General features: G+C 40.0%; 1 protein-coding gene across 3 annotated transcripts; it reads left to right on the top strand.

The window, feature by feature from the left end:
- The first annotated feature begins 1,923 nt into the window (after positions 1-1,923).
- On the top strand, positions 1,924-21,436 carry LOC136430746 (rho-related BTB domain-containing protein 1-like). Of its 3 annotated transcripts, XM_066421617.1 has the most exons (11): positions 1,924-2,285; positions 8,155-8,201; positions 9,972-10,173; positions 10,475-10,578; positions 12,697-12,894; positions 13,142-14,073; positions 14,480-14,598; positions 14,914-15,064; positions 15,566-15,654; positions 16,486-16,634; positions 17,184-21,436. In XM_066421617.1, exons 3-11 carry the CDS (start codon positions 9,985-9,987, stop codon positions 17,293-17,295), a joined length of 2,043 nt encoding a protein of 680 aa, XP_066277714.1. In that variant the 5' UTR covers positions 1,924-2,285; positions 8,155-8,201; positions 9,972-9,984; the 3' UTR covers positions 17,296-21,436. The 3 variants fall into 3 exon arrangements, with proteins under 3 accessions (XP_066277714.1, XP_066277715.1, XP_066277713.1); XM_066421618.1 differs by lacking the exon at positions 8,155-8,201 and having other exon boundaries at positions 12,709-12,894; XM_066421616.1 differs by lacking the exon at positions 8,155-8,201.
- Positions 21,437-21,465: the final 29 nt, after the last annotated feature.

Below are 21,465 nucleotides of genomic sequence, written 5' to 3'. Positions count from 1 at the left end.
TAGAAACTCCGGCGTGAACAGTGCTAAAACTTGAGTGCTATTGGCAGCAAGCACAGGACTATCTTTGATTAGATAACCATCCAATCAACGTGTCTGTGCAATGGGTCAGGGTGCGGTCGACGTCAAGCCTAGCATACGGTCATCCCCTGTCACAACTTTTTTACGACCATGAATAATGGAGTTTATATTTTACCTCCATGAAAAATGGAGTCTATATCTTAGCGGTGGTTGTGCGTCTGTCTGTCTGTTGGTCAACAAGATGACTCAAGAACGGCTGGATGGATTGGTTTCATGTTTGGTGTGCCTAGAAATGATTAGATTTTGTGCCCCATGATTGGTAGTTTAGACAGATGTACACAATGAAATGCAAACTATGTAAAATAGTAGTACATTTGCACAAATGGTGAAAAATTCTATGACAGCATTTGTTTCAATGTACATCTTCTGTCCCGGACATGCTATGGTCTCGAAATTTGGGTAGCAGGTAGCTTGTGACTTCAGGACAAAGTGGTTCAGCACAGTGGTGGTTCAGGTTTGGGCCCCTTAACGGGTAATTAATGAACAGGAAGGACGTTTTAGTCAGAAATTTCCAAAGAGGATATCTGAAGAAAGGAGAAATGGATTTCCATCATTTTAGGCAGGCAGGAAGGAAGCTTATGCAGAGATGTACGCAATTATATACAAGTTATGCACATAAGGAATTCCATAATTCCATTGTTTATCACAACTGGACTTTAATAAATGTATCACATGTAATTCATGGTAGGTGGAACATTAACAGATACGAATCATACAAACACCTGATTCGCATAACTGATACAACATGGCAAAAACACTTAGTGATAAATGATGGGAATTTTGTATTTGTGACATGTTAAGTTAAGTTAAAGTTAAAATCCTCCCACACCATGACATGTTAGTTGAATGTTAACATCACTATGCATTATGTAGATATGCATATGTAAGCATTTGTATGAAATTCACAAAAGCTATAAATATTTCATGGAGGTATGAGGTCGCCGAACTCTAGTTGATATCTATTTGTATTCAATACTCTAGAATAGTCTAGTTAATTATTCTTGCGCATGAATGTAAATAAGTCGCACCATTTCACAGGATCATCATCAGTGTGGCGAAGGGATAGGGTTGGCAGGATCATGACATACATTTAGTTGTGGATATATAATTAATAACATACATATTCACCTATCTGTGGAGGACAAGCATCAAGCTGGACCTTGCTCTTTTCGTCCAGCGTTACCTTTGCCCCTACTGACCCATTTGTTGGGAGCGTGTTAAATATTAGTTAATATAGGATACGACAAATACATCATGACACGGGCCATTTGAATCTAGCCTTTGATATGCTTTTTTAAGTCCAATAATAATAATATCCCTCAGCTGCAAGCTTGTAAAAGGAATGGTAAAACTCAGGGTATGAAAAAAGTAAGCGTGATAGATCTACATATATAGGTGCAGACATTGTCACAATCAGCATAGTGAATCACATCACATAGATGCACATCATAGGTGCAAAAATTTTAAAAATCGTTCATTCAGACCCCTGGCCCCTTCTTTTATAGTTCCTTGCTGACAACACTTCCGTTGTCGCCTAAAGTTACCCCAGACAACAGCTGCTGATGGGGACAAACAAGTGGTCCACGATGTCATGCTGACAGGGCCTACCATGTATACAAACAGACCAACAACATTTATAATTACCGCCTAAAACTACTACTAATGTATTTCATATGTAGAAACAAATTGTAAACGTCAGAATACTATATCTATTTGTTATTTTTTGTTACATTACATGTCAGTTGATTTATGCGAGAAAAATCGTAGAATTTGAGATTTTAGCGATGGATATGGTAAGGCACTAAGTTAAGTGCACGGCGGCCAGCCCCTTACACCTGATGATTACGTCATGTGTTTGGAAGTGTGTGCAGGATCCGTCCCGTCCGGTTCCGTAATCCTGCAGTCGTCTGATCTTGCGGATCCCGTTATCGTCTGATCTCGCGGATCCCACTGCCTTCTGATCTCGAGGAATCCACCGCTAGCCGATCCCACCGATCAGTTCCTCGTGATCCCACTGTCGTCTGATCCCCTGATCTTGTGGATGTCTCCAGAACGCGGGCTCACAGAACACCGCTTTTCCTGCGAGATGGCCACAGTCTTCTTCCCCTTCGCACCGTCAGACGAGCAGAGATCTGTCTGAGGCGGTTATAGGCTGGTGTGGACGCATTCCCCGACGACTAGCCGCGATTGAGTCCTCGATTCGTCAGGTAAGGAAACAAGCTTAGTGTCAACGCCTTAATTACCGCTGGCACCAACTGCTAAACGGAGGGAATATTTGGCACAGATCTTGACTTAAGTAACAATTGGTGTAAACTGGGCTAGTGGTGCACCGGTGACAGTCTGATCTGTGGAAGTTGCAGATTGTGTTCTTAGTATATCGACATTATCTGACACATCAACATGATACTACAAACACGTATGTAGACAAATACTGTACATAACATGTAACATTTATAGTTATACCAGGATGTTGCTTGTGTGCATAGATTGTACTTGACCTAGACCAAGAGTTTCAATTTCCATGCTTGTCGTTTTAGGTCATGCATGGCTGTTGTTTTCAACCACTCCGGAAAACAGCTTTTGATGTCGTATGTATTTTGAATACCATTGGAAAGAAAAGACGAGAATGATAGAATTTTGCATTCATTGCTCATTATTATTAGACGTCACCACCTCCAGAAAACTGTCCGACAGCTCCCCTTATCCATGTGTCCAGCTGTGCAAGTTTATGTGTCCTGAGGTGGTGGGGTCAAGGCTAGCTGTCTGCCTCAAAATGTATCCCAGATTCATTACAGGCTACACATAAACAACTCTTCCCCTCCCCATCCATTAGTGACTCTCCCCCCTCTATTATGACAGAAATGTGATATCAGCGATACCACACATCCCAGGAACCTGTGCCATTGTGATTAGTAAATATTTTTTCTCCACAGAATCCTTGTTTCATTATCAGCATGTTGAGATATAACAGCTGTCAGAGAGCCCAGCCCCAGGTCTAGTCACAACAAAACATGGATTTACAGTGTGTTTACTGAGTATCCTGTGGAACAAGTACTTCTATGATTGATGTGGATATCAAGGGTTTTCAGAACTCACAATTTCTCTATAGTCTATGGCCAAGTATTTTTCCATGCACTGTTAGACTAATAAGAGTGTTGAGTGTATACTAGTAGATGATACCTGATATGGAGAAGTCACAACATCAGATTCTCCAAACTAAAGTCCGTGCCATGGATGGTGTGTGTGTACTGTGTAATGCATTGTGTCGTCAGCCAGAGGGTGTGCAATGGAGACACTCAGACAGTTGTTTTGATGTCTAGCAGATAGGATTTGCATAGGTTTTTAACCGTATGTTCTTACGAACAGTTACAGTTACAGAGAGTAGGTTTTCAACGAGCAATTTGCCTACCTGGCCTGAGCACATAGCCAGGTATTCATGGAGAAGGCTCTATATTATGCAGTTAATGTATTGCCAAACCAAAAGATACATTTACTCTACACAAGTTGCTCAACACAAGGAAAGAGAGCAGTAAGAACAGTAACCTTTAGTACTTAACTGACCTGACTGAAATGTATTGTTTGGTTTGTTACCTTTACAAACAGTCTTATGGGACACTGACACACCCTGGGAATTCATACTGCATTGATGGTAGATTAGGTGTATTTGCAATTGCCAGTTGCTAGGGAGTTGTGATCATGGCTGGGGAGCTAATGATTTCTTATACTCACCAAGCCTGGTGACGAAAATATGTTACTATATTACCAACATGATCAACAGTCTGCAGTGTACAGGATGTGCCCATGTAAGCCAGTATTAATATAAGAGCACCCTCACTTTAATGATGTGTGCTACATGATATAGTACTAGTACATGTACTATATGCAAGGGACATAAAATACACCAGAAAAGGCGGATTGATACATTTTTCATTTGACCCATCCAGATTTCGTATTCTGTCCTTGACTTTCGGCCAGCCCAATTCACCAGTGGTCTGACTCTTGTCAAAGCTGGCAGGACAGCAATAGACTTTGGTTACCAAAGGATATGCTGCATCAAATTGGTACTGTCAGAAGAATGTTCATATTACTGATTCATGTGGAGGCTCTGTCACGAAACACACAGGAACACAGGATGTAATCTCTGCATAGCAACAGCTGTCCGGCCATTGTGCTTAACCAGCCAAACAGATTACAGAGTTTGACCATCAAATAGCCACATTCCAGCCATGCTTTTCACTCCTTATATAGTTTCCTCTGCCTTGTTGCTGTCCCAACTATTGGCGAATACCATTGTCATGATGTCACCTAAGACAACAGGCAACTACAAGTCATGACAAGTACACAAGGAAACTAGCTTTTGTTTTTCAAAATGGGCCTTAAGTAACTATGTGATGTTAGCCGTTGCAGAAAGGTTAAACCTTTGTACTTGAACGAAAATGACTAGCAAAGTGCAAAATTTTGAATTATTCATATGTTCTTGGAAATACATAGAAGTAACAGGTTGTCTGTCTATATCAATGATATATTATCATCAATCACAATGTAAAAGATAGGCCAAAAGTCAGGTGTTCGTAACTCCCTCAGGTACAAGCAGATGCATGCATGGCTGCAAAATAGTTATGATTTTTGTGTATACCAGGTGCTTTCATCTTTATCATTACAGTGATTTACACATTAGAACTGTGATCTAATGGAGTAGGATCCTTTTGGCACTGATGTAAAAAGTCCTGATGATTGATAACATTTTGGAAGGCATGTTTGTATTTTGTGTATAAATTATTGGTACTATTACTGTTAGCAGTACCGTGATTGATGTTTTTAAAATGTATTACATGTAACTGTTATATGGATTGAATCTACATTATACATACTGTACTAGTAATATCAAGAAAATAAGATGTAGACTTTGAATTAGCAAAAAGTCTTATTGTATGATAATCTATATGTAACGGGGGGCGCCCTGACTTCGCACGCGCCCTAATATCGCACGGATTTTTTACTGATCTTATTTTGCATAAGTACGCCGTGTTTGTGTCCAATGACTATGCTGGTAAGGAAGGTAAATAACCCAAGTTCATGCACATAATTGTCAATTACATTCAAAACATATGTGTACATATTCATTTCTTGTTTTGTTGAAAAGTAGTATTTTGACAATAATGATGGTAGCGCTAAGTAGAGGATCACTGCGTAGCTAGACGGCCCGGCACCTAAATATACGACCTGTGCCAAGCAGATACATAAGTCACACAGCTATCATACACATAAGAAAAATAACTTCATAAAACACTAAAAATTTGGGTCTTTAAGTGTTTGTTGAGAAGAAAACCGACCAAAGAAAAACAACGTAAACATTGCTGTCGTCTGACGACGTTGTTTTCCCGCCATTTTTTTGGGCCGCGATGGTGGCGGAACAATTCAACGCACAGTTTTGTTACGCTTTAACATGTGATTGGTACCATCTATGAAAAGGAAACTGAATACAGAGATGGCGAAGATATTTCCCAATAAGTAGACGGAGTATTGTTGATGTAAGCGGTGTCGTTTTTTCGTAATGATTTCGTAAGTCGGGCCGCATTCAATACGTACGTCGGGCCGCGTAGTAGCCTATTTTAGATGAATGTGTTCAAAATTCATTCATTAAAACATGACCATTCTCTGGCAACCAGCAATGGAGCGCCGTGAGTTCCAGCGCGTACAAAAATGTCCGATATTTGGGCACCCCCCGTTATGCATGATCAGAAATTGATTTGTTAAGTCTGGTTTATATAATCACTAATGTTTCAATGGACTCTCTACAGTTCAGCGCGAGGTGCTTCATCAGGTTTGTATGATTTCCCTTTTAATATTCCAGCCAGGTTCAGCCTGACTCCCCACTTACTTTGCGTGCGTCATCAGTGTTAAACAGACAGCACGAGGAGACTCAGTTGTGTTCCGACTTACATATCAATCTTTACACGGGCTTATGGTGAATCATGCTGTGGTGCGATGTAAAAAGATGTGGATGCACAGGAAATTAGAAAACCTGCCGAGGAATTGGCCCCATCAGCCCACTGTCAGTGACACAGGCCTTAAGGTGTATTCACAATAACTGACTCAGAGGTCTTACAGGTCAGCCCTTATTATAATGGCTTTGATACTGTCCAGTAGTGCATTGTGAATGGAACATTTACAGCAATTATAGCATGATAATGACATTGCAATTGTGTAGAGCATGGATGACTGGTGCAAAGTGTTATATATATATGTATGCATGAACTTTACATTATCTATGTATACATGTAAATATACATAACAATATGTACTGTAGTGTAAATGTCAACAAAACATTGTTCTCCAAATGATTTACATCTGAAACATTGCACAGAACCATTGCATTTGTTCTTGAAGAGATGATGTTCTCTAAGCTACCTTAGTATAGTCAAAATAAGGTGAGTATATGCATAGTCGTTATTTAAAACTGCTCAGTGCAAGCAGGGCACAAATAGTCTTCTTTTGTTTTATTGACAATGTGTCAAATAACACCCAGGGTTTTTTTCTAGAAAAATTGAACAAGAGGGAGCACACACAGGCGAGGGAGCGAATTCTATGTATTTATTTAAAAATCAATCGCTGAGTGAAGGCTGTATGCCAGATATTAAGCAAAAATCTGAATTTGACAAGGGGGCGCTGGGCTGAAACAAGAGGGTGCAGCGCCCCTCTTTCCTGGTTTAGATAAACCCCTGACACCAACATAGTTCCTATCTATCCCAGAGTCACTCTGGCAACTTGCCTACTTCCTCCTGATGTTAGAGAATCTGCTGTGTCTTTCAGGCAATGCTGATCAGGAGTGGATGGGTCCCTTGTATGTGTTTGTGTTATTGTTTTCAATTATTATATCGTCAAACCTAGTATGCAATATGTTTCCTTTGGCTTGCTGTGGGCTAGCATTGTGCTCATGTCCAGCTGACCACAACCCTTAAAACGTACGAAGACATTTCATATGCTATCATTTTCTTTTCTGAAATTGCCCAAGGCTGTATCAAGCCTGTCTGCACTTGGTATATTTTTTACTTTCCACTGTTAATTGTTTAACTTGCCCCTGAGATAGGGTCCGTTTGAATTTGACATCACAAAATGTATCAATACAAATTGTATGATACTCTCAGTATACATGTTGTTAAGACTCTCAGAGTAATGGATATTGGCTGGGTCAAGGGTACGGTAAGCATTCTGACCACGTTCTACATAGATTCCAATACCGATGATGGGCCACAAATATATGAATTCTGACTTATAAGTACAACTTTTCATGCCTGACTCTCATTACCATGAGCCTAATGGAATTGGGTGAATTTAAATGGAACATGAAATTGACCATAATGTCCTGTGCTGTATGGACCATGGTCTTGTTTGACTAAGATGTGTGCAAGAGACATATAGTGATTATGGCTTTTTTTCTCAATCTGTGTATCATGTTTAAATAATGTGTGCAATAGGTCATTGTTGCTTTGAGAATGTAATGAACACAGTGGCAGTTTGATTCTTTAAAAAATGGATGTGACAGATTTCCCCATATTGCTGGGTGGCTGATTGAATTAACACTTAGTCATGTGCATGTAATGCCTAATCCCTTTTAGATCACACACAGGTTTCATGTGTACAACTGACAATTTGTTCATAGAATTCACTTTGATTGAACATTGACATACCTATGTGTGTGTGTATTTATATATAACATTAGCCTAAAATTACATGTTAAAAGTGAATGGTAATGGATCTCGTGGATTATAAGCACTTTATCACTTAGTTAATCCAAAGTAACAGGATGACAATTACAAATCGTCATATTAGTTGACTCACCTCCATTATTAGCACTATTTTTAAGCTATATTGATGGCGGAACAGACACTTTGACACTATCAGGTCGGGTCTATTTACAATAAGCATATAAATAATTGTAACCAAACACCACCAGCTGCTAGCTGTGGCTCAGGTCTGTTCTTAGATTTATTACTTTACTTGTACATTGTATTCAATAATTATAGATTAGAGCCTCAGACCAATCACAATCAAAACGTCATGATTTTCCTTCAGAATACTGTCTGCCAGTCAACCAAACAACCTTGCAAGCAACTTAGCCGGTAAGACCTGTTCTCCCACATGACCTACATATTGTACTGGTCAGTACCTCAGAGCTCCCACCCAAGTGGCGTATTGTCAATGTTTTTCTGTCAATATTCCCTTTGCAAAATTATCACAAGAATTCCTAGACCTGTATCAAAAGCCAGGAATCTTTCACAATCAATTCTCCACTTCCTTAGACCTACAGTATACACACACACACAAAAAGAAAACATTAATTCATTTTATTGATTCATAAATCAACAATCAATTGTGAAAAATCAATATATGTCTTCCTGTATTTGCTATGCGATGATGGCAAAATAGACATAGTTTGCTTAGACTAGAATTAGGTCGTTTGTTTAGTACATGACATTATCAAGCATTGATATGAGACATGTAACTAAACTTATATTGCATCCCCATACATGTATGTGACTTGGAATCCTCCCAATGAATGTGATAAGCCAATGTGTGGGACGTGGGATTATGAGATTAGAGTTTAGGACCTCCCCATTAAGTACAATTTATTTATAGATGACTCACTAGGCTTGATGTTTCACACCTCCCTTGGGCAAGTTAGTGCTCTCAAGGCAAGACTTCTGAGAGTTGTCAGGTTCAATGTTCAAACACCATAGCGGCCCTCACCAGCCAGCCATATTTCAAAACAACACCACATGACCATCAGCAGGGCTGACACGTTTGTATTACTTCCCTTTGTAGGATTTGTAAATTGACAGAGGTTAAACTATTTTGGGCCTATTTTGGATTTTCTTGATTTTGGATATGGATAGGTGCTTGCAGGTTCAAGAAAGGAGATAAATTTGGAACGAGTCTCAATTATGTTGCAGAAGTAGTAGTTGCAAAGTATAAGGAACAGGTGGATGGGGTTCAGTTTGAAGTCCTGATTATTACTGAGAGATAAATGAAAGCAAAGCTGGTCTGCCCACCAGGCCCCTGGGGGCATGTACCTAGACACTTTTTATTTGAAAGATGGGCAGCTAGGCCAGACTGCCATGGTAATACACGTACAGGGTATTGCATTTTGTTTGTTTTCTAAATAGATGGTAGCACAATGATTTTGTAGCAGGAACAATTCCAGTATGATGTACAGGTACAGGCTACATGTATGTTGTTAGGTTTTCTTATTCAAGATGACTAATTTATTGAGGAATGCCGTCTTTGCACTCATTATTCCCCAGTCTCTTAGTTCTCACCTAATTGACTGGACAGTTGCAGAGATACTGTTACACAGTTGAATACCCTTAGGCCACAACAATTTAATTTCTTGGTTAACAGATTTTTATTTTCCAAAAAAAAAAAATGCCCTGCCTTCTGTTTTCATGAATTTTTTTTATAAAATTCTTTTTTTTGAGAAGATTAAATAACTGATATCCTCATATCTAAGAATTGTTTAGACTTATTCAATTCGTTTTGTTTTCTGTTATCCTCATGAAATACAATTTTCTTCTATTAACTTGTTATCATCTAAAGAAAGTGACCACACATTGATGTTTATGCAGCTCCATATAACTCTGCTCATTTGCCTTTGTATCTGAAATGAGAATTAAGGCATGAACCATCAGATACAGAATACCAGATCTCCATTAGATACTACTCAATCAGGTGACAATTAGATTCTATCCGCTGTGAAGAGGAAATTAAGAATATTCATGTACACAGTGTCTGGATCTTGATGCAATTAGTTCCTTATCATGCGTAGAAACTATGCAAGATCAATACGAGAGAAGGAATAGACTCAACTTCTGGAACGCTATCTTCCACTGCAGGAATGCGTCTGGAATGGCTCTACTGAATCAGCGGCCTCACCTGGTGGAGCTTGTAAAGTGTGTAGTGGTGGGGGACAACGCTGTCGGGAAGACACGGCTCATATGTGCACGTGCCTGTGCCACTCCTATAACTAAACAGCAGCTGCTGGCCACCCATGTGCCAACAGTGTGGGCCATCGACCAATACCAGATCTCTCCACAAGTAAGTGTTAGGTACAATCCTGTCATTGTCTAGGGAGGTGCGCGACTCCGTTTCTATAGCCCTTGGGCCACACAGTTGTGTAAGTACTACAGTAGGGGGGAGGCTAGTCATCAGGTAACAATTAAGTGCAGGGACGTACTGTAAACATGGTAGCAGTTTTGGTATTGAACTGTACTTACCTTACCAATTCTATCATCGCATACATAATGTACCAACAGAATGTGTAGTGTAAATACATCTCTTGCCAATGTTTGATAATTCACTGTTGAAGCCATTAATTGGTAATTGCAAATCTTCACAGATATTGGAGCGCTCCTATGACATAGTGGATGGTGTGCATGTGTCTCTGCGCCTGTGGGACACCTTCGGTGATCATGAGAAGGACAGGAGATTTGCCTATGGAAGGTAGGATAATCCTGAATGGGTGTCTGTTATGGCTTTGTGTGTTTCCATCTGTTAATATGTATCATTGTTACTTCACCCTAATGGTAGTATAGCTGTGATTTAGAATCAAGGAGAGTTAAGGGGGTGTAGCATTCATTCCGTATCAAGGACAGTGTAAGGGTGTGTAGCTGAGATTCAGTACCAAGGCCAGTAAGGGTGGTGTAGCTGTGATTCAGCACCAAGGACAGTGTAATGGTGTAGCTGTGATTCAGCACCAAGGACAGTGTAATGGTGTAGCTGTGATTCAGCACCAAGGACAGTGTAATGGTGTAGCTGTGATTCAGTACCAAGGACAATGTAAGGGAGGTGTAGCTCTAGGTCAGTACCAAGGACAGTAAGGGTGATGTTGCAGTCAGTGTATTGTCATGGTGTGTATCAAGGACAGTAAGGATGGTGAAGCTGTGATTCAGTACCAAGGACAGCTGTCATTCAGTGCCAAGGACAGTAAGAGCTGTGTAGCTGTGAATGTGATTCAGTATCAAGGACAGTAAGGGTTGTGTAGCAGTCATTCAGTGCCAAGGACAGTGTAAGGGAGGTGTAGCTCTAGTTCAGTACCAAGGACAGTAAGGGTGATGTAGCAGTCAGTGTATTGTCATGTGTATGTTCGTCTTTGTGTGTTTCCATACTGCAGTTTCTGTATATTTGGTGCTTATTGTCAAAACAGTGAAGTCTGCTGTTTCTGATTGCCTTTTTATGTCAGTCATTATTGATAGGTACAGACTGTATTTGGTGTATGTTATGTGTTCCATTTGTGTTATGTGCTGTGCATTTAGTTTATTATGTTTGTTTCTACAGCAAATTTACATGTTCATGTGCTTATTCATGAATTACTATCTAAGGATTATCAATTTTTGGAAGCGGGTACTATAAAAGCTACTACAAATGAAAAATTTAGCAACTTAAGCAGCCAACACAACAGCTGTGAACAGAAGATAGGCATCTGCGAAAGGTTGGGAATACTCAGTGAGAGTTTGATCATTATAAATTGTGTCAGATGTATGTGGCAAATGTGTAGCCCTGTAACAGTTGTTAATATTTCATGCACATGCCATGCATACAGATAATTCCTATCCATACCACAGCTGCATTAGCCATGCACCAGAGCCACTCTCAACGTACAGCAAATGTATGCATTACTGGTATCAAATTTCCAAATTCAATTTAAAAAATTTGACTGCAGAAATCACATGTTCGGCAGATTTCATCCAAGAATCTGCTGATCAATTACATTGGGTGATAACGCTAAGTGAAAATAGCTCTCTAGACCTCTTTTAAGCAGACCACCCAACCAGTGTATTATCAGACCAGTAAACATATCGTATCACAAAGTCTTCATTTCAATAATGCCACGCTCAAGTCTCTCCTAGTACTAGTCAAGTTCTGGCATTGTTTGACCTTCCTGGTGAATGATGCACAGACGTTGTCCACTCACAAGTATCAGTAAGTAACATTGCACTAATATTTGGCATAGTTCAGAGCCTCAGTGTAGAGGGAACTGTCTGGACTGTCATGATAGAGTTAGTCTGTTTCTCCCCAGCTTTCCCCTTTAAAAGTGCATGTGCTGACAGACTCACTAGTAGTTTCAGTAGCATATGTCAACAACTAATATGTACATTGTACTGTCAAATAACTAACCCATAACCTTACTAGAACTGCCATACTATGACAAAAAAATGACAGAAATCAGCATGCTGCTTTTGATGACATGGAATAAAAAAAGAAAACATGAAATTGAAGTTTGAAAATTAAACTGCACAGAATGGTCATCTCATGAACATTATTAGACATTGTTGGCATGAATGTCATTGTCTTGGTTACTTTGGAATTGGAGGTACCATTTGTTTAAGATAAAAGACCTTTAATGCATGGCAACAGGGCAGTTCTAGTGCCTGGTGTAATAGGCCAATACTATACCCCTGGCCTGAACATACCCAGGTATATTCTAGCCAGGGGTTTGTTCTGGTCTGTTACACTGGTGTACATGTAGCTTCCTGTGACATACAATGGTTAGTATAGATGCAGTTTGCTGAGGCTGGAACCTGACATTGTGGCACTAAATTTCCACTTCACTGAATCCAGCCACTTTTCTAGGTCAGACGTGGTGTTGCTATGCTTCTCCATCGCCAACCCAACGTCTCTGAAGCACGCCATGCTGATGTGGTACCCGGAAATCAAGCAGTTCTGTCCCCACGCACCTATCATTCTCACGGGCTGCCAGGCAGATCTCCGATATGCAGACCTGGACTTGTACAACAAACACAAAGGGCCCTTTGCAAGGTGTGTTCGGTAGATATAGCAATACCATTCATGTATATTGCACTGTTGCACTATTAATCCTTGAAATGATACTGGTAGCTTGAATTTGGATGGAGACAAATCTTTTATTTTCTTTGCTGAATTGCAATCTCAGTGAGTTTGGAAAATGTGTGATACATTGTATATGTTATACATGTGTATAGCCAAACAACACTTATTAAAGTATATTGTCAACATTACAATCAACTTGCTCCTTTCTTGCTTGCAGAAAAGTCAAACCATCAGACATCATGATGCCTGATGAAGGAAGAAACGTAGCTAAAGAACTCGGCATTCCTTACTACGAAACAAGCGTCGTGGACAGCTATGGCGTCCGCGACCTGTTCCACAACGTGACCAGGGCAGCTCTCCTTGCCCGGCGATCATTCCTGTTCTGGAAGTCCAACCTGAAGAAGGTGCAGAAACCCCTGCTGCAGCTTCCCTTCCTTCCCCCTCCTCCTGCGCTGCCAATCATCACTGTGCCATCAAACACACACGTGGAGGAGCTCAGGGACTTCTTCCACAACCCTATCTGCAGCGACGTAACGTTCCTGGCCCAAGGTGTCAGGATTCCTACCAACAAAGTCTTCCTTGTCGCTGCCTCACCTTTCTTCAAAGACCTCTTTATGATGGATCTGTCACAAGATCTGACCAATCAGAAGGACCCATCCACAACTCGCCTTGACAATGACCCCTCCGTAGAAAATGGCTCATCAAGGACTTCCAATTTGAATGTGACAAAAAGCCAGCTGCTAGGCCAAGGGGATGCCAATGGAAATGGCACGACAGACTTCCATGGCTTCCCAAGCCACATCCTCGAACATTCCGTCGTTCATTCCATTCATCTGGCGAATGGAAGTGATCCTTTTCTCGAGTCAGAGCGGCCAACCTTGCATACCTTTGTGACTCTAAATCCCAATGTTCTTCCCAAAGTGTTCCAGCATTGCCTTGAATTCCTGTACACAGGACACTTGGAGGAGAAGGGCTTGCCACTTGCAGACATCCTCCACCTGGCAAAAGAATTGCAAATAGTTGTCTTAGTAGAGATGATAAGGAACCGTCTCAATGAGGAAGAGTTTATGAATCCTGAAGTCTCCTTCCGATTCCATAAACGGAGAAATTCTGGGTTGAAAGATTTGCTTTCCAAGGGCCTGCTGTCAGGTATGTGTCTTGCATGTGATTTTAGATTACTTGTGGTCATTTAGCCTTTGCTTATTCCATTGCTATACAGTTATGCCAGCACATCGAGGTAATAAGATTCATATACACAATACAAAGGTTACTCAAGCAATTGGATAAATTTTGTAAATGGTCAGATGTTTCAGGTAGCATCCACTACCTTTCACCAGTGATTGAGTACAATTTACCAGTAGTTTAAGAGGACACAATGCCATTGTTCTCGCTTGTATATATGTATCTGTCGGTAGGTCTGTGTCTATGTCTGTGCATTGTCCTGAATGGTGCCTGTAAGTGCCCATACAAATGTCAGTGCACAGGTGGGCCCAGATCCAATAAGACCAAGTATTTTTCTACACCTGACACCATAATGACTGTTTCTTCCCTGCAGATGTTCTGTTCCGTGTGGATGATGGGACAGTCCCGGCCCACAAGTCCTTGCTCATGGCACACTCTGATGTCATGTCAGCCATGTTTGGTGGAAATTTCCTCGAGAGTTCCATCAATGAGGTCAGTTTCTGCATCCATCTACAATTCATGCATGACTTTACGGTGCCATATCATGATTCAAAATCCAGTTATAGTTCATGCATTACTGTTGTGGAGAAAGTAGAAGATATTTTTTGTCACTTTTTAAAATCAAAATCAACTTGTGATATTCCTATTAATGTAATTTTCGTATCAATGTGTTCACCATATTGGTGTCCCGCTGGTGAGAACTCTTTTCTAAAGTAAGATTCAATCACTGAAATGCCAGCAGGTCATCAATATGGCATCAGATGCACCAATGGCATGACGATGATATGTTGTATATTTCACCCCCAGGTGCCTCTGCCAGGGACGACCAGAGCTTGTCTGCAGGCTCTGCTAGAGTACTTGTACACAGGACAGCTGTCACTACCTGCCAACAGGGACTGCATCGGCCTGATAGAGCTAGCCAATAGGATATGTTTACCCAGACTTGTAGCTCTCACAGGTAAATCTCCACAGCCTTTTGAGGTTTAAAACCGATTTGGGTTAGAGATAGAAAGGTGCAGTGGCAACATACATGTATGATAGCTCCTCAGGAAATGGTTTTGCAGAATTCATTGTTTATAAAAAGGTTGCTGAGGAAATGGACTTTATGTTGGGATGTTACCCATGTATTCTTGTAGAGGCTGTAGTATAGTATATACTTACAAAATCTCCCTAGTCCCTGCTCAAAGTCAAATTCGGCATTTGCAGTAGGCATTTTGCTGTATTATATCTTTTTAGAAACTGGGTACTTTAATTCCACCTTATTATCCAGTATCTCGTTGGTGTATTCTCTTGGTTATTATCCAACTGTGGCCAGGCATGCCAGGATAGGATAGGCAAGTCATTCAAAGCGCTTTCCACGGCCATGAAAAGAGCGCTACCATCATCCCCTAGGATAGAAGGACGCCTACTATACCCCTCGTTGTTAAATGTTTGCTGTTATTTCCATATTGCCTGACAGAACATCACATTGTCCTAGAGTTGACCCGAGCCAGGGAGAATAACCAAGACATTCACCTGGAAGTGCTCATGTTGCTGGAACCTGCACAGGTGAGCTATAAACACACCTGTACATGTTACACACTCATAATGTTGTAGAGGATAGAATTGAAAACAGGATTGGCAACTTAAAAAGACATTGCCATGTCAACAGTGGTCTCTGTTAGCGTATTCGGGTTTTTTTTTACAACTCATACCTCTGATAAGGACCTCATTTGCGTAGATTATATCAGTTGATCACTGCAGACTGCATACAATACTATACCTATAGGCTTGCCCCTGAGGTATTGCCAAGAAATATAACAATATGATGGACAGTTCCAAGTGCAATTGGCTCTGCTTTTCTTTCAGCTGTGAATGTACGTCAACAGATCATATATAATGCATACACAGGACCTTTTCCCAGTGAACCCTCCCCAATGGTCCCATGATTAGTTTTCAGGACTTGTGCACAAAACCATTTATCTAGCCTGCTCCACAGCAGGTGACTGCCCTTGGCCCCTATGACCATAATGCCATCCAGCTAAGTCTTTGGTTACTGTCTTAAGTGATTATGATTTCCTTCATCCATGCCCCCATATCTCCACAATCCCTAGCTGAGTGCTGTACAGCAGAAAATCCATTGGCCGAGTCTGTAAGCTCTAAATGACATTTTTGCCAGTAATACACCCTGAGTTCCCTTGATCATTGCGCAATTCTTAGGAATCTATCAATGTTCACAGTTCATTGAGCCCTGTTAAATCTTTCAGGTGTAATGTATGCTTGACTCTTGGGTGATTTTGAGATTCAGTGACCTTCTGGCAATCAATGAATACGGCAAAAGCTTGTTGACTGTGTGACGGGCATAACAGTTGATGATTTCCCTCATCCATGCCCCCCTAGCTCCACAATGCCTCCCAGCTGAGTGCCTGGTGTCTGTCCCACATCACCACCAACTACAAGCACATCTGCCGCAGGTACTCCAAGGAGCTGCACACCTTGACACCGGAGACACAGCAGTACGTGGCCAAACATCGCTGGCCCCCCATCTGGTGAGGCAGAGGTTATCATTCAACATTTAGGCCACACCAATTTTATTTCTTGGTTAACAGATTTTTATTTTTTATTTTAGCAACAAAATAAATCATGAAAACAAAAGGCTGGGGTGAAAACTTGCACCTGACCTTGTTCACTCCCTGATACTGTGTGCACCAAAGTAAAAATATTCCTCTGAGATTCTGTTTTATGTTGTTTTTTCAATCTAGCATATTTTTTTCTGATTTATTCCGTTAACCAAGAAAATAGATTGATGTGGCCTTATGCTAACAATAATTGCTACAAACACGTATGAGATAATGATTTGAGAAGTTTCATTGACATTGCCATATTGATTTGTAAAATATGGCTCCCTGCATTGTGTCATATTTTTGTGACATGACAACTTGAAGGTTTGCTTGAGATGTTCTTGAGATACTCCGTCACCTGATGGGTAACTGTTTCATGGATAGATTGTTGAAATTGTCAATGACATCACCCCTATTTATATGATTGTTTGATTCCTGCATGGACCATTTCATGATGTTTTTGTTACCTTGTTGAAGGTACCTGAAAGAGCGGGACTACTACGAGAAGACTCAGAGGGAGAGAGAGAGAGCAGAAGAGAAGAAAGCAGCTCTCCAGAAAGTCAAGAGAGTGAAGAAGTGGTGCTTCTAAAGGGGAAGACCATGTCCAAACATGTTAGCATCATCAAAGAGAGTGCCCTATTAAAAAAGAGCAAAGGGTCTTATACACAAAGTGCAACAGGTTTCTGAAGTTTGCACATGACTGCTGTGATACTACTGAATCAATAGACTCTGAGGTGCATGTAGCACATCTACAAGGTCTTCAGAGTAGAGGCAGTGGAATATCTCTTAATTACTGCACACCATGTTATTTGTAATATTGGTCAGTACCCACAACTAATTCACAATGCACTTTGACATGTTTTATTAGATTAAGAGCACTGGTGTTTGTGTAACACACACCTAACATTGCTGAGCGAACAAACCTCTAATTTCACCAATCTGTTAGCTAATATATATGTTGTCTTATGTAATGGACAACACAACATAACACAGCACAGTTATGATCAGACTATTCTGCCTTTATACAATAGATAAAATATATGAATGAGTACAGTGGAAAAATATAATTATTTAAATGCTGCATCAATATGTTGCGATTCAAGGGATGTCATTGTTGACTGTACATGTATATTGTGTATCTTCAAGTCAAATTCTTGGATGAAAATTCTATGTCTTCCTATAGAATGTTAATTGAAAGTGCCCTGCATGTAGTACTTATTAGAGTATATATAGTACATACTGTAATGATTTTATGTTGCTGATCAGATCAGAGTTATATTTGAAGTGACAACCTGAAGTTTTAGTCAAATCCTTAGGAAAATATAATTTGTAGTACATTGATGAAGCTAAGACATCCAGGTAATAAGATATGCCAAAAATATGATGAACCTAGTTCTACCAGATCTTTATTTGGTTACTGACAAAAGATATCGGATGCTGTCTGAAACGTCTGACTGTTTCAAAATTTTATCCAGTTGCTTGAGTAACTATTTTTGGCGTATGATTCGTAGTAACTTCAGTTAAATCATGATTCAATCCACAGTTGACCTGTTTATATTTCTGAAAATGTAGGGGAATTTTGAAAAAATAAGAATGAAATTAATGTTATTTTACAACGGCCAGCAAAAGTCAGATTAAGATTAGATTTTTGTAACTTGCTTGGACCAAATCAATGCCTTAGATACATAGTGTAGCAGTTTCCTCATCGCTGAACATCACCAGAGAAACAATTACTTCATTTGTGGTGCCCAACGTTCTGTTGCATCATTGCATACAATGTAAAACACTGCAATGTGGAAAAAAGGTAATATCTTAGTATAGCTGTAACAAGGATACGCTGTGACATACAGGTTCAAATGTAATGTTACATGAAGAAGAACTTTCTGTTGTATGTGACATGCTTTGGGCCTGAAAAAGATATTTCTCATTTTTGACTGCCGTAGCTCAATTGCTGTACTAACCATGACCAATATACATAATTATGTTATAAATTACATTTTTGGTAGATAATGCACTATGGCCAGAAAGACTATAGTTAGATGTGAGAATTTGTTGCAAAGTTTTCACTCGTGAATGTGGTAATGATAAGCTCTATTCCTGGAAAGTGGAAAATTAAAGCATGAAATGAAAAAGACTCACAGACCTAAACACAGAAATGTCTGTAGAATGCAACAACACAAAAGGTCAGTTATCTTAAGTTAATTAACCTTCAGACTGCTAAGGTTGCCATTTGGCAACGAATCCATATTACTTATGGGGTTAGGCAGCAGGTTAAATGTGTAACAATGAAGGTTACACTGTGAAAGGGATTCAGCTTACTGGATGTATCAGATGTTAATGTTATATGAGTCTTGTACATGATCGATAGATACAGAAATGTTGTGACATCAAGCTAGGTAGAACATATTGATACTGATAGCAACCTGAACCTGTAGCCATGATTGATATATGATGTATCAAACCTCCTTTGTCATTTTGTAGATTCCATGATGGTGTGTTCCTTTGATTCAATATGATTCATGATATTTCTGATGGTGTGAGTTTGTAAACTTCTGTTCTGGAAATGTTTTCCAGTGTGTTAGGATGAAGTTTACATGGCTGATACTGGAAGTGCCATATTACAAGGTGCATGTACATTAGTTCATCTTGTAACATTATATTGATAACAGATAAAACTTAAAAGTCTACAGCCCTTTAGTGTTGTTACCACAAGTTTGCAAAATGTTGTGATTAGTAGAATTATAAGTGAGTGGAACTTAAGCTTAGTACAATGTCAATCATTAGTTTGGCCCCACAGACCTTATACAGTGTGTGACAAGAACAGCCTAATCCTGGAATGTCGCTGATGCCCAATTCAGAAAAATGTCTTATAGGGTACTTGTATTCTGATGCTAGCCATCCATTGGTCAACCATGATGTGAACTACATTTTGTAATTGAGTTAATGTTTGTAATCGTTGAATGAGTTTTGGTCCCAGACTTGAACGAGAAGCTTAAGTTCCAAAAAAGCTGTTTGGCCAAAGTGTGTTACATTGATGCAAGGATGTACATACTTGATCAATGTGAAAGGACTCGTCACAATTCCAAGACAAAGGTCGTATATTAATATTGACATACAAACAGCACAAGACAGACTTGTCAACCCATCTTTTTGATGGGTACTTTTGTACTGTACCAGGTTAGTTTCAACAAGTAAATTGCAGTTTGTTCTGGAGACTCGTGAAGGGCATAATCAATGCTCAAAATGTACCAAACGTTGTTATTTGCATCAGAAAATAAGAACCAGCGTCCCTGCCTCCTAATATGCAAAGCATGTGCAGTCAACTACTTTATGTGGATTGCCTACTCCCATGTTCAGGACAGTAGCCAGCTGCCATGTGACCCTTGACTGAACCATCATTGCATGTCATGCAGCCAAGCCGACAGATAGAATGTTGTTAACATATGGAATCTTTACTTTTTACATTCTTTTTCTTGCATTCCATCTCCTTGTCATGAATTGATTTCTACATGTCGTTTTGATCTGTGTTGTGAAGTTGCAGCGTTCAATGTGATTTTATCTTAACTTCCATCTCCTGTAGCTGGGAAATCCTGCACCTGTATGTATCAATCTGGACAATAGTTAGGGATTGTGCGTAATGCCATTAGTAGAAACAAGGCTCTACCCTGAAGGTGTCACCAAAATTAGGTGTTTCAACATTTAACATTGCGATATCGATATTGCACCAATTTTGTATCCGTTGGTGCTATAAAACTGCTGGGTTAGTTGCAGTCGCCTATCTTCATGTAACATCACACTATGGAGACGTCATCTTGCCCACTTGGTAGTAAACTGACTATACTACAGTTAAGTAAATGATAATAGTTGTTTCCCATACAACATTGGTGACAAAGTAACACTGACACAAAACTCATGCAAAGCCGTATAAATGTTCTGAATGTGTAAACTGTGAAGGTTGTGTAACATTGTTGCATACAATCACTTGTAGTGTGTCACATGCTGTCAACTAGGGTACATGTATCACTATGACATCAAACTCAGCCAGTACAGTTTGCTCACCATTTCGTAGAGCTGATTGTATATTAGCCAACTGTACAAGTTTGTAAAGCTACTGTAAGTCCATTTTGTGTACATTGCATATAGTCGAATCAATGTATAATGAATGCTAAGAGCTGTTACAGTAGTTTTGAAGTACAGCATGCAAGTTTTGTCACCCAGTGCCAATGACCTGTCTTAGCCAGTTGATGTCTAAGTTTTGAGGATCCTAATATGCTTTCTCGATCTGGCAGCTTCTTAACTCGATTCTGTGGAAATCAGAACCCCAGTCGGGACTATTGGTGCCACTGGAAAGTCACCCTGGATGCCAGTTACAAGAAATGCAAATGCAAGAAATTGTCAGTACATTGTCGAGATGTCTGGGAAGATATGTTGGAAGGATAACCAGTTCCAACACGTCTAGAAACAAGGGAATGGCAAAAGTGCACCCTCTACCACCTAAACGCCTTTCTGGAATTTGGTGATATTTTGGGACAGACTTTTATTTTTATATATAACTGTGAAGTTCAGGGAAATAGTGGTTTAGCGTGGCTGTGGTATAAACGCTGATGGCATGTGTTGTTTAGCACAGATGAGTAGTGGACTTGTGGTCATGTTGTAGGGCCAGCTGATAATAAAATGTAGGATGAATTATTGTGTACTTTGCTTCTAATAAAGCATTGCAGACGTACAAATATGTACTCTTTCTTTATAGGACAAGAAA

This window comes from Branchiostoma lanceolatum, chromosome 3, assembly GCF_035083965.1.
Source record: "Branchiostoma lanceolatum isolate klBraLanc5 chromosome 3, klBraLanc5.hap2, whole genome shotgun sequence".
NCBI lineage: Eukaryota > Metazoa > Chordata > Leptocardii > Amphioxiformes > Branchiostomatidae > Branchiostoma > Branchiostoma lanceolatum.
Note: the sequence above shows the minus strand (reverse complement) of the source record. Positions and strands in the feature narration are given on the sequence as shown.